A 13,443-nucleotide genomic window follows, 5' to 3' on the forward strand; every position below is an offset into this window, starting at 1 on the left:
CTCTCCCCCTCCTCGAAAACAAGATTTATTTAAAACAGAGTAATAGAATTTCTGTTACTTAATAGGACAATATATAACGTGTATAAACAAGTTTCAAAATTAACAAAAACACTCTTCATTATCTCATTTGCTCCTCACAGAAGCCAAAGGAGATAAGATAGTGCAGGATTATCCCATATTTAACAAGGAAAAAGGAAATAAGTCCAATAAGCTGGTATTATTTAAAGAACTAATGGCACCAGCTCTGAAGGCAGAGAGACCTGCCAGAGTTGAATACAGGCTTTGTCATAGTTTCCTCATACGTAAAATGGGAATGATTCATCCTGCAAGGATTAAAATGAGATTGATTCTTCATTCACTCATTCATTCATTCATTCTTCAATATGTATTAGTTTACAAACATTTAGCACATATTAGGAATCAAACACTGTACTAGGTAGCAAGGATGGAGTCTCAAGTGATACAGACACAATCGTTGCCTTCACGGAATGTATAGTTAAGTGAGAGATAAGGCATTTATCACATAATCACACAGATACAGGTAAAACTACAACCATGTTAAGTACTTCAAAGATGAGATAAACCATTTTATGAGACCATCATATTGGGTGGGAGTGTAACTGGGTTAAGGAGATCATGGAAGTCTTCCTCAGCAAACAACACAAGAAAAGAGATCTGAAGAAATGATGAAGGGAGCAAAGAAGGAGTTCTGACCAACTCAAGAGGAGAGATACAAGGATACTGACATTACAGTTTCCCCTACAAATGGTCCACGAGAACACCCTACAGTGAAGCTCAAAGTTGACAAGTCCTACCCACAGGCTAAAAGAGAGACTATGCACGGAAAAGAAAACTTTAAAATAAATACTGTTATTGAGACCACCAGAATTAAAAAGAGAAGATAAAGCACAAAAATCTGTTATAAAAAAAGAACATTCAGGGAACAAAAGGATATTAAAACCATGTTTAAAAAATTAAAAACTTAATAAAAGAGTTGATCTATAAAGCTGAAGAGGTATCCCAGACAGTAGAGCATAATGACAAAGAACAATAATAGAAAAAAGAAAGTTGAAGGACTAGACCAGGAGTCCTTAATAATTAGAATTCCAGAATAATTAAGTCCAACATCTTAATAATTAGAATTCTAGAAAGAGAAAAAAGGGAAGAATTAATTTAAGAATCAAAGGACATATTGATAATATTTCATAAGCTTTTAAAAAGAAAAAACACTAGATCAGATATGAAGAATGAAGAATCAGATGGTTTGGAGTTCTCAGTACCAACACAGGAAACAAGAAAACACGAAGAATTGTCTTCAACATTTGAATAAAAATTGTTTTTAACCTTTAATTCTATACCCAAGTATGAGCACAGAAAAATGACATCTTTATAACACAGTATCTCAAAAAACTTACCTCCCATGCCCAGTTTCTCAAGAAAATACTGGAGGATATTCCACCAAAGAACAAAGTAAACCAAGAAAAAAGATGTGATACAGACAGCTGGAGATCCAACATAGGAGAGAGACAAAGGAAGGTCCCAGAATAACTGCATTACATGGGACACAGAGGGCAATTAATCCAGATTAGAGGAGTAACACAAGACATACTGAGGGCTGTCATCACTAAGATCCTATCAACTGTTAATGTAAGAATAGAACGTCCAAGAAATATAAGGAAAAAAATAATCAATTGTTTAATAAATCCCTGAGAAGGCAGGAGGGAATGAGATATGATCCAAAGCTGAAGTGAAACAGTCATCTTTAGATAGTTATTGAGACTCTTTGGAAGAGTCTTGAACACAGATGAAGCCTGTAATGGGACAATAATGGAGTTCCCTTTTAATGGTTTCTATTTTCTCTGTAAATTAGGAAGAAAGACCACTTGCTAAGTGTGAAAGAAAAGGGGTAAGTCAGATTTGAGGAGAAGGGAAAAAGGTGAAAAAATTGTTGAAAATAGTAGAGAAAGTCAACCAGGGAAATACAGTAGGATATCTGAGCAGTGTTGAGGGTCCATTTGATACTGGTTCTACATTAATTTATAATCATGAATCTGTTCTGTTGAAAAGTTTTCTTCAACAGTGCTTGGCTACTTAGATGCAGATATAGAGAAAGTGGTTCATCCAGAGCTGGGATTTCATTTCATTTCATTTCATTTCATTTATAGGCTAGTGTGTTATTTAAATAATGAACCATATACTCTAACCAGGATAAAGAAGAAAATGAGATAGGATAATATGCCCAAAGTGATCAGGATAATGCCAGGATAATACCAAGCAATCAAAAATATATATATATAGCTGCTATTACTACTAACCATGGTCCTCTGGCAGTAAGTGATTTCATTATTCTAATTTGTAATCATTTCTATGTATCTCTCTCTTTGACTAGACTGAGCTCTTTGAGGATAAGAAGAGTGTCTTGTTCATTTTTGCTTCTTCCCAAAGCCTAGCATAGCTACTACACTCTAAGTGACTATTAAATGTGTATGATGAAATCAATGACTCAAATCTCCTGTTTCCAAGCTATTCATATAAATATTTAAAAAAAGATTCTACTTAAGGCATTATAACTTTAACAAAAATCCAGAAAATAGACCTTACCAAGACAGCTGCTAAACGACCACTGTCATTTCAATGACAGAAACTTACTAAGTAGTTAACAGCATTAATGGGAGTTTTCCAATACTGCAGACTATGAATAAGCATGCGGAAGAAAATGAATGAACACATACAACATGAAAATTGAGAATATATTTTCCTATTTTTAAGGGATAGGAGGGATTCCTGCCTCTATTTTTTTTTTTAATCATTTCAGTACCCTCTAATGTTTCATGAAACGAGTAATCTGAAGCATAACCTACCCAATGATGATCAAATGCCTAGGTGCATAAGGACTTCAAAGTAAGTTCAAAGATACATAATCTGATTGCTGGCTAGGCCCATTAACCTCCTCTTTGATCCTGGCAGGGGGTAGATCCCCCAAATAATTCTGTACCTTTCCTGGTTTATAAAAGACCATAGGGTTTTAGGAAAGAGATCTTTTTTGGCTGTGGATTCAATTTAAAAAACATAAAGATGGGGCTTCCCTGGTGGTGCAGTGGTTGAGAGTCTGCCTGCCGATGCAGGGGACACGGGTTTGTGCCCCGGTCCGGGAGGATCCCACATGCCGCGGAGCAGCTGGGCCCGTGAGCCATGGCTGCTAAGCCTGTGCTCCGCAACGGGAGAGGCCACAACAGTGAGAGGCCCGCGTACCGAAAAAATAAAAAAATAAAAAATAATAAAAAATAAAGATTTTATTTTTGCTGATGCTTAAACTAATACAGTGTTCATTTAAAAATATGCAAAGGGGAAAGTATATAGTTAACAGCTTTGCTGTAATAGCAGATGGTATATGGGGAATTACAAACTTAAATGTGAGCTGTATTAAAAATCTTTTTTAATAAAGGAGTTGTTTGAAACTGAGTATATATATATTTCCCTAGAGACACCAGGTTATACTGGGAGGCCAAGTCTCCAGTTGGTCCTTGTAAGTCTGAAGCACTGTGTAACACCTAATAAGATACTAAAATGTCTAAACCTTTAGGTCCAACATTTTATGGGAAAATGTATGCAGAGTTCTCATCTGGGATGTCAAAACAATCCCTTGTCTCTCTTACCACCTGTATCCTAACCAGCAGAAGTCAGAACAGGATAGAAGCCAGGAAAGGGGATTTCAGACAATAAACAAAAAGGAAATAAAAAATTTTGCAATACGATACTTTTTAGTTCAGTTTTACTCTCTCCATCCCTCCATTTTTCCTTAAAGTTTCCAGTAAATGTCCTGTCTCTACTTTCAAGGAAAGAACTCGTAGTTTCTGGACAGAGTTTATCTCTTTTCCAGAGGCACTGCAGAAAAAAAAGAGCGCCCATTCCTGCTGCACCCCGTTCTCAACACCTCTGATTCGTAAAGCAAGCAATTCAATGAAAGCAATGTGGTTGAACAGTCATTAAGAACAATACATTTGAGAGGGATGGGTTGAAAATAAAGATAGAATAATCAAAAGTTTGGGTCCTTGAGACAACAGGAGAGAATGAGATACAATTCAAAGCAGAACTTGTCTATCAGCAGTGAGGGCAAACCTGGCAGCATGTTAAAAAAGTTTTCTGCTCCTCCACCCTTTGTCCTTTACTTGAGTTAAAGTTAAAGATACATATAGGTGTATAAACAGAGAAAGACCAAGATCGAATTTTGTCATACAAGAAACTGTAACCCTACATTTCAGGGTAGAGACATTTTCATATAACTACGAGTTACATTTTCTCTTGTTTTACCCACAGGCACCTCATAAAATATTAATGCACAAGTTTACCTATCAATTAAGCATAAAATGATAAAATTTTAAAAAGCTAAGCTTTTAAAAAATAATCATATATTAATAACCACTATACAGTAAATATCTGCTGCTGCTAGGGAATAATACAATCTTTTACTATGATTTGGCTTTAAACATTTTCTTAAGCTAAAATTAATTCAGATTACATGAAACAGAGGTCACCTAAACAACACCAAGTATATTCCAACAAAATGAGAGGTAGCTTGGCTGCTATTGTATAGACTCAATCTCATACACCCAACAGTCAACTCATGAGTTGTTTTGTCTTTAATGATACAATATTACCACAGATATTAAGGCTGTATTACCTTCATAATGTTAACTAAATCTGTTTGATAGTAGCGATCCTGGTGTGCATTTGCTGCCGCTAATGTAAGAAGATAATCATTCCTTGCATGGGTAGCTTTGGAATTACACTCCGATCGCCGGGCTTTTAACTAAAACATAGTAAGAGAAAAGAAAAAGTCAGTGCAAACTGATACTGTACTGAAAAACATATGAGGATACCACTCTTAGTTGGCTCCCCAACAAGAGTAAAGATGACCACGTAGAGAAACATTTATATGCATATAAAAATTCTTCAACACTATTGAAGAATTAAATAAACAGTGACTAGAACTGTTTGACACAGTAAGAGTGCTTTCAAATATTTGTTATTTACACTTTAAGAATTTCCAAAGCTTTTGAGAGAACTTCATAATGTTTTGCTCATTTTTTTATGATGGGAAGATAAAGGTTCTCAAATTAAGTAAGTCCCTTATCTTCAAAGACTTGGGTAAATCTGCTGGAGTTAGAAAACAGTTTGAAAAAAAATCAGCACCCCCTAATGTGCCAAAAGAAATGCATGCTAGTTGGGAGCCAGGCAGACAAAGGTAGGTCACTAAGCTTATTTATCAGGTATTCTACAGCTTGAGGATCCCACAGGAAAAATTCACTTCCATCTGGCCCGAAATATCTGCTCAGAGGTATAAATCTGAGTGAAATGGATTTTATTGAGCTTTCTAAAGCCCATGGACTTGTTAAAGTCTCTTGGACTAAGTGTTGAAGACAACAGGCTACCTAAGCAGGTTAGGTATAGAAACTTATCTCTAAAGCAATCTTGAGAAGCAGGGAGTATCCAAAGTGCTGACACTTAGTTGAAAAACCCTCATGAACTGGGAAAAAAAGTTCTTCCCTAATGACTTTAAAATGCTTCTCTAAATGGAAATCAGATGGAAATAATTGAACTGCACCCTCAAAAGGCCCAATTCTTTTTTTTTTAAGCTAAGGTTTCTCAATTGTGAAATACAGTTTTCAAAAACTCACCTTTACACTTGCCTTCTGTAAACTGATTCTTGATTGAAAAAGACTAAGTTTAGATCTATAATAAAAATAGAAAAGTATGTTAATAAAATTATCAAATTACATCATAATAAAATGATTAAGTATTATAATTACTAAATTTTTAAAAAAGTGACCTTTCCCCGTGACACTATTCTAAAAGAGAACTAAATAAATGGAAAACCAAAAGCAATGATTATTTTCTTTTATTTTACTACAGGAAGAATTTAATATCATGGTGAAACAGAAAATAGTGGGATTAATAAAATTAAAATATCCTGAATGACAAAAATACAATTTGACGAATCCAATATGTTGGTATCTCCTAATAAACAAGAGTCAACAAACTATAGATTATTCCCAGTATCATACAATTGCACATACTTTAATTTCCGCAAGGAAGCTTAAAAGAAGCCCATGGATAACCAACCTATGGAGACAAAGATTAGCAGGCTTTCAGGGCCATGTGCCAGGAATGTGCCAATGCCAGGAATGCAATCTACTGTATGATACTGACCAGGCTCTACAAAGACCTTAATTCCATCACATCTCCCATTAAAAGTTCTTCTTGTTTGGGTGCCTGCCTATGTGCTCCCTCCACTCTTAACGTATCTATAGTATTCAGAACACAGAGATAAAGCCCTTGGACTTTCTGCCCTAATATGATTTTGTTCTATTTAAGCTTCTCTTTTCTGGTGTCCTTATTTCCCTCAATCCCTCTCAGCTCGGGAGGGGAACCATAATCTAACAATCAGTAATTAAAATATCTTGGCTTTATGCAAACAACTAGAGAGAACCATAAGGAGAAAAATGCTAAGGAACAACCAACATTCCCCACAACCAGTAATTTCTGAAGCTGCAATGTTTGTCTTGACTGCAGTGTCATGGTGATTGCCATGGGAAAAGTCAATGAATGTGCTGGAAGCTATGCCATAATATGAAATAAAGTTGCAGACCGTTTGGTATTGGAAGACAGAGCAAGCCAGTCTCTGCAGAGCAAATGTGAGGACAGAAAAAGCAGCCCTCAACTTTCTAGCAAGAGAGAAACATTCAAGGACGTACGTACAAACATGCATTCCAACTACTCCACTACTAAAAAAAAAGCTGGGTCTAAGAGACTCCTGCTATTTTTCTACCTTGCCATATTCATATTTGATGGGGGTCCTATTCATTTTGATCTAGAAAAGCAAAGGCCACAGACTTTAAAATCTGAGAGCGCTTGTTCAGGGTTAAGAAAGACTCTGTTTGGGGTATACTCATTTCGACTTTTTTTGTAGCCATTATCTAAATAGTCTGAGTTGCATCTGGATTTTCCAATATAAGGATTCAAATCTCTGGCTTCTGCTTCATTTTCTAATCCTCATACAATCCTTTTGTGGTAATAAAGAAGGTACTAGTAATAGGTAAAATAATACAGTTCCTGCCCTCAAAGATTATTATCTAGAGCAAACAAAATACATACAATGAACCATACTACATACTCCTCTTCCTCACCTACCTTCCATATGTTAATGTTCCTTAGGTTTCCAAACTCAACTTCTCATCTCATTTTATATATGATTTTTTTCATCTCTTTAACTATCATCTGATATGCAACTGACCCCCAAAGCAAGATCTTCAGGCCCAAATTCTCATCTGAGAGTCAGATATATAACCCTCTACCAAATCTCCACGGTCCCACATATTTATCAGAACATACATATTCAAAGTGGAACTCAGCCATCCCTTCAAACTGTATCCTTCCTTCTATGCTCTCTCCTAATGTACACATCTCTATCTGTCAAATCACCTATCAAAACGATTGGGTTAGGGCTTCCCTGGTGGTGCAGTGGTTGAGAGTCCGCCTGCCGATGCAGGGGACACGGGTTCGTGCCCCCGTCCAGGAGGATCCCACGTGCTGCGGAGCGGCCGGGCCCGTGAGCCATGGCCGCTGGGCCTGCACATCCGGAGCCTGTGGTCCGCAACCGGAGAGGCCACAACAGTGAGAGGCCCGCGTACCACACAAAAAAATAAAAATAAAAATAAAAAAACTATTGGGTTGGCCAAAATGTTCGGTTGGGTTTTTCCGTAACATCTTACGGAAAAACCCGAAGGAACTTTTTGGTCAACCCAATATATACAGCCCAGTTTTCATTCCCCTTCCTGATCTTCCTTCTCATCTCGACTTAGCTACAAACTTTTTTTTGTGGTTGTGGTTGCAGACGCGCATGGCTCAGGAGCCCAGCCGCTCCGCAGCATGTGGGATCTTTCCGGACCGGGGCACGAACCCGTGTCCCCTGCATCGGCAGGCGGACTCTCAACCACTGCGCCACCAGGGAAGCCCTCATCTCTACTTAGAAAAACCATTCTTCAGAACTGTGTCCAAACATCACTTTTTTCTATAAAGGTTTCCTTTTTCATTAGGCAAAATTAATCTATTTTCTATGCTTACATAAAAGTGTTTTCACACAACTACTAAAATAAATTAATTACTAGGTGAGTGACTTTAGGTACTTAACTTCTTTAAGTTTACCGTGAATAAACAAATCATAAATCTACTTTAAAACACGTTTGTTTTTAATTCTAGGCTTTAAACTTCTTGAGGGCAAAACTTACCTACCTCATCTCTGTATCCATAGTACCCGATATAGAGTAATCATTCAATAAACACTTAGTGAGTGAATTAAGATAAAGAGGCATTTCTCTCTCTGTTGTAGAATTAATTTTCCAGAAAAGTTACACATTGAATTAAATGTCTAATTTGCTGTATCCCCTTTGAATCTGGGCTATATTTGAAGGCAGTTTCTTGTTATCAGCACCTGTGAATTAGATCCTGTCAAATCCACACTTCTCAGGAACAGCCCCAAAATTGTCCTCATTTTCACCCTGTGGACCTTGGCTAAAGTAGGTACTTACATATGCTCTACAAATCTGTCAATTCTCTGTTCTAGAATCCCTGAGCATTTTAAAAAACAAGTTCTTAAGAACCACCATGAAAGGATATTCCTAACGGAAAGCACCTAATCTAAAAACTTCAGGTCTAACTGGGAAGATGGGTTCACTGACTCTATGAAAGTACAGGAAATATTTGTATGCTTATAAAAATAAAATAATAAAGATAAACTAAGTTAGGGAAATATTAAATATGTTTTCCAGTAACATTAAACACTTTATGAGTATTCATTTGGGACATCCCTTGGGACAAAATAAACTTTCCAGGAGCCCCTAAATTTTCACAAGATGCCTATGAGATTGCTTAATTTCCTGCAGATAAAAAAGTATATTAGAAAGACAACCCTGACTCCTTCCTAGTCTGTACAAGTGTTCATAACCTTTCTGATTTCATGACTAGGCGTTCAAACTCCTACATTTTCCATCAGTGAGCTCACCGAACGGGAGTCTCACCTTTCCTCAGAGACATCTTCAGAATCCCATTCTATAACACAGGTTTATTTTTTCTTAAAAAATTTTCATCTTTCCTCAAGTTGTCATTGCAAAAATCTCTACTGCTAGCTTTGCATTTCTTTGTTATAAACTGCCAGTTCCTTCTTTTCCTAATTATTCTCAAAATAAAGGACTTTTAATTTACATATATTGAAAGTAAAATTCACACACAGTTCCTAAAGCATACATTAAAAATTATATACGTTAGAACTTCATATAAGAGAAATTCTGGGGCAAGGTTTCTATACTGAGGTCAGTGGTCTTACTCACTTGATGCGTCCATAGTCCTTCAAAGGCATACTGAAGATCAAGGATTTTCGACTACAACTGATTTACTCTGGCATGAGAAAATTGAGACTCTAAAACCCTGATATTTAGACACCATAGCAACTTTAACCAGACTTCTGCTAAGCTTCCAATACCATGATCATCTGTCTTCTTTCCTTTTCAAAATTCAATTTAATGTGAAAACTGACTGATCAAATATTCCCATTTTGCTTACATTAATTTAAATAAAAATCAACTAATATAAAAGAAAATTTTATCTCAAGTATGTAACATTTATAGGTCCAATGAAACCAATATAACCTAAGAATGACTCTATGCCCTGTATTAACAGAAAACAAAGTACTGGCAAAAATAACATTTATTTGTATAATCACTTTTTCAGAAATGCTAAGACACATACTTTGCCTCGATGTCAGCTTTCTCTCGTACTGCATGAGCCATCTGTTCAGTCTCAAAGTACTTCTTTTTGCCTTTAGCTAAATCTTTCACTGTCTCTTGCAATTCAGTTTGGATCTTTGTCAACTGGTCCACACACTGTAAAATACAAAGTGCAATTATTATGATTTTAGTCTTCAGGCTTACAGAAAATGAGTTTGCCCTAAGAACTATGCACTATGCCCTCAGGATGGAAACCCAGGAGAAGAATCAGCACTTTTAGTACCCTTCAAATTGCAAACTGAAATACAGTGAACAGCTGGTACTCCCATCTCAAGTAATGTATCGAATAGTGTCACAGTTTGCTTAACAACTCTGCTTTGAGAAATAACCTCTGAGTGCTGCTGATAACTGACATTATTAAGCTAAGGCATAAGAAGAGCAACAGTGAAAATGCTCTTAGTGTTGGAGCATAGCAATAAAGGCAAAAGATTAAAGCAATTCTGTAATCTTCATAATATTAATAAAGTTTCTCTATATGTTTGGGGAACTGATGGTACAAAGGGTACTGAAGGATTCACTTCTGGGAAAGGAGGATTGAGATCTGAGAAGTCTGGCCACAGAGCAACTAAGCCCATGAGCCATAGCTACTGAGCCTGCGCTCTAGAGCCCGCGAGCCACAACTACTGAAGCCCATGTGCCTAGAGCCTGTGGTCCACAACAAATGAAACGACCCCAGTGAGAAGCCAGCGCACTGCAACGAAGAGTAGCCCCCACTCCACACAACTAGAGAAAGCCCGAGCGCAGAAACGAAGACCCAATACAGCCAAAAATATAAATAAATAAGAAATCTGAGAAGTCTGACAGGATAAGCCCAAGATGAAGGAGAGAAGCAAGAAACCTGGGTACCACATAACAATTATTACTCAAAACTATCCCCAACTCAACTCTTTGGATACACATACAGATTCTAGGAGAAGAGACAGACATAATAACTTAAAGAAATACTTAACAAATAAACTCTTATAACACAATGGGGCCAAAGTAACACTGCTTTGGGACCCTTCTGGATATCCAAAGGGGGAATTATTTTCCCCAGTTTGAAACAAACCACTGAGAAGTTTCACCAGTCTGAGGCCAGTTCAGGGCAGCCCCCATTGAAAAACTTCTGAGCCTGGAATAGCATCGTCAGTGCATGATTCAGACTGAAAAAACACAGCAAAGCAGGAAGAGACATTGGTAAGTAAGGGACTATTTTGCCACGGTGAGCAGTGTGGAATAGAACAAGGATATCAGAAAAGCAAGGATAAAGCACAAATAAACTTAGACATGTGACATATAGGCTAGAGTTTCACTACTTTACAGGACGTGAGAGATCTGGAAGGTTCCCTATGGGTACATTTACTGAGCACTTAATAAGTGTCAGGCTGTGAATAAAGGGTAAAACAAGACAAAACAAAAAAACACCTCTTTCCCCGCTGCATGAAAACTGGACCCTTAACTTCCAAGGCCTGTGTTTCAACAGAAACCTGACTAAGACACAACGTCAACTGGGTTATTCAGCAACACTACGTATAAATATGAATTCACCTGATGGGTAAATTGCATCAACTTGGGAGAAACTACAAATGAACTATAAATATTTGATGGAGAAGTCTTGGCTTTGGGCTTCTGTGAGTATGGTGATTCCTGTATCTGGACATGTCCCTTGCAGGGACCTTGGAAGCTCTGTCTATAGAGCTGTAATAAAAGGTTTTCCTCTCCTTTAGAGTCTGCGGCTACCCCTGCACATGTGAGTCTCATTTCCTTGTCCCAGACCTGTCGCCTGGGGACCAAACAGAATAACTCTGATTAGCTATGTAGACTGAAGCATACTGGTGGGAGAATTAATTCTACTAATGCAGGATGCCGCCCTGCTGCTTAACTGTGTTCCCTGTCCTAATGTCCTTCTAAGTAAACCTCATGCCAGGTGTGGCCTACGATACTCATGAGTCTGAATGTTTAGTTACATTTAAGAAGACTCCCTATGTGCACTGCACAAGCACAATACACTATGTCCAGCACTTTATAGGTATTACAACACATTTAGTCCTCAAAACAACTCTGTGATAAAAGTATTCATATTAGTCCAATTTTAAGATGAAGAAACAGACTTAAAGAGGTTAAACAACTTACCCAAAGTCATACAGTGAATTTACCATGTAATCCATTATAGTATGCACCCTAGTTTTGTGATAACCATGTTTTTAAGGTTTCACACAGAGTTACTTTATCTTAAAATAGTAAGCTTTAAAAGAATTGACATATAACTCACAAACCCCAGTGGTTTTTAGGATATTCACGAGGTTGTACAACCATTACCTCTGTCTCATTCCAGAACATTTTCATCACCCTAAAAAGAAACCCCATACCCATTAGCAGTCACTCCCATTTCCACCTACCCCCTAGCCCCTGGCAACCACTACTCTACTTTCTGTATTCATAAAGTTCCTATTCCAGACATTCTGTTTAAATGGAATCATATAATACATAGCCTTATACATCTTTTATCACTTTCCATAATGTTTTCAGGGTTCATCTATGTTGTATCATGTACTAATTCTTCATGCCTTTTTATGGCTGAATAATGTTTCATTATATAGACATACTAAAATAGTAAGCTTTTATCTTGCAACAAATCTTTAATTTTTAATAGTCCTTATCATAAACAAATCTCTTATTTACTAAATAATACCGTGACAACCTGACACTCCCATAGAGAAGTGCTAAACATCCCAATAATGCCATGTTTGCATGTGTGAAGAGCTGAAAGAATGCTCCATGGCTACAATTAGATATTAACTAGGAACTGGGGCATGGTCTGAAAAAACACAACTGTGTTTAATGGGCAAATGGGATGGATTATTTAAAAGAGGAGTCAGGTATAAGGTATCTACATCCAAAATGTTCATCCAAAACAATGAAACTTGGCCTCAGAAAACTAATCAATGAAGGGAAGCCCAAGAGTCCCAGGGTGATATTAAGCAATATTAAGAAAGGGTCTGCTAATTTGAATATTTTGAGAGGAAACGAAACACAGTAGGTCAAAGGTTTTCCTGAGGACTGCAAACCATGTGGACAGGATCTCAGTATATTCACACAAAGTGAACACCATGGGTACCTGTACATGAGCACATATGCATGCACACCTGCGTGTGCACACACACACACACACACACAGAAACATAAATACACAGTCACTCACTCCTTATATCCCTACCCTTTAAAGGACATTTATCCTTAGTCTCGGGTAACCAAACATCTTATAGAGATTACTTAATTCATTTTCATTTATAAAAGGTTATTAAATTAAATTACTTTCTATATGTGCCACAATATCAGATGAATTTTGTGACAGTTCATATCTTTAAAAGGATTTCTCAAAAATCTCATCAGAAAACTCTGGTTGATTCTATTCCTACTTGCTTTTTCCCTTTACATAAGTCTCTAAGATACTGTTTATCAAACAGTATTAGAGATAGCCTGTGTGCACACTGAAGAGATCTCTTGTGATCCTTTCTTCCCTAGCATTCATTAAAACGACAACCAAATGTTTCCATCACCCAGGTGAACTGTTTCAAGTGAGAGTAAGCTGGGTTCTTCTTCAAAGGAAAATGCCTGCACA

General features: G+C 37.1%; 1 protein-coding gene across 5 annotated transcripts in view; it reads right to left on the reverse strand.

Moving 5' to 3' along the window:
- The window catches only part of FCHSD2 (FCH and double SH3 domains 2), a 300,576-nt gene that overhangs the window by 139,014 nt on the left and 148,119 nt on the right, over positions 1–13,443 (reverse strand). For all 5 annotated transcript variants that reach the window (XR_009564908.2, XM_030836180.3, XM_030836179.3 and 2 more), the window contains exons 6-8: positions 9,805–9,938; positions 5,679–5,733; positions 4,682–4,810 (exon numbers count right to left, since the gene is read on the reverse strand). Coding sequence is in view for 4 of the 5 variants with exons in the window: in XM_030836180.3 (XP_030692040.2) it covers positions 4,682–4,810; positions 5,679–5,733; positions 9,805–9,938 (318 nt within the window). In the remaining variant the exon portion in view is untranslated. The remainder of the gene's footprint in view (positions 1–4,681; positions 4,811–5,678; positions 5,734–9,804; positions 9,939–13,443) is intronic.

The sequence above is a fragment of the Globicephala melas genome, chromosome 8, assembly GCF_963455315.2.
Source record: "Globicephala melas chromosome 8, mGloMel1.2, whole genome shotgun sequence".
NCBI classification, from domain to species: Eukaryota; Metazoa; Chordata; class Mammalia; order Artiodactyla; family Delphinidae; genus Globicephala; species Globicephala melas.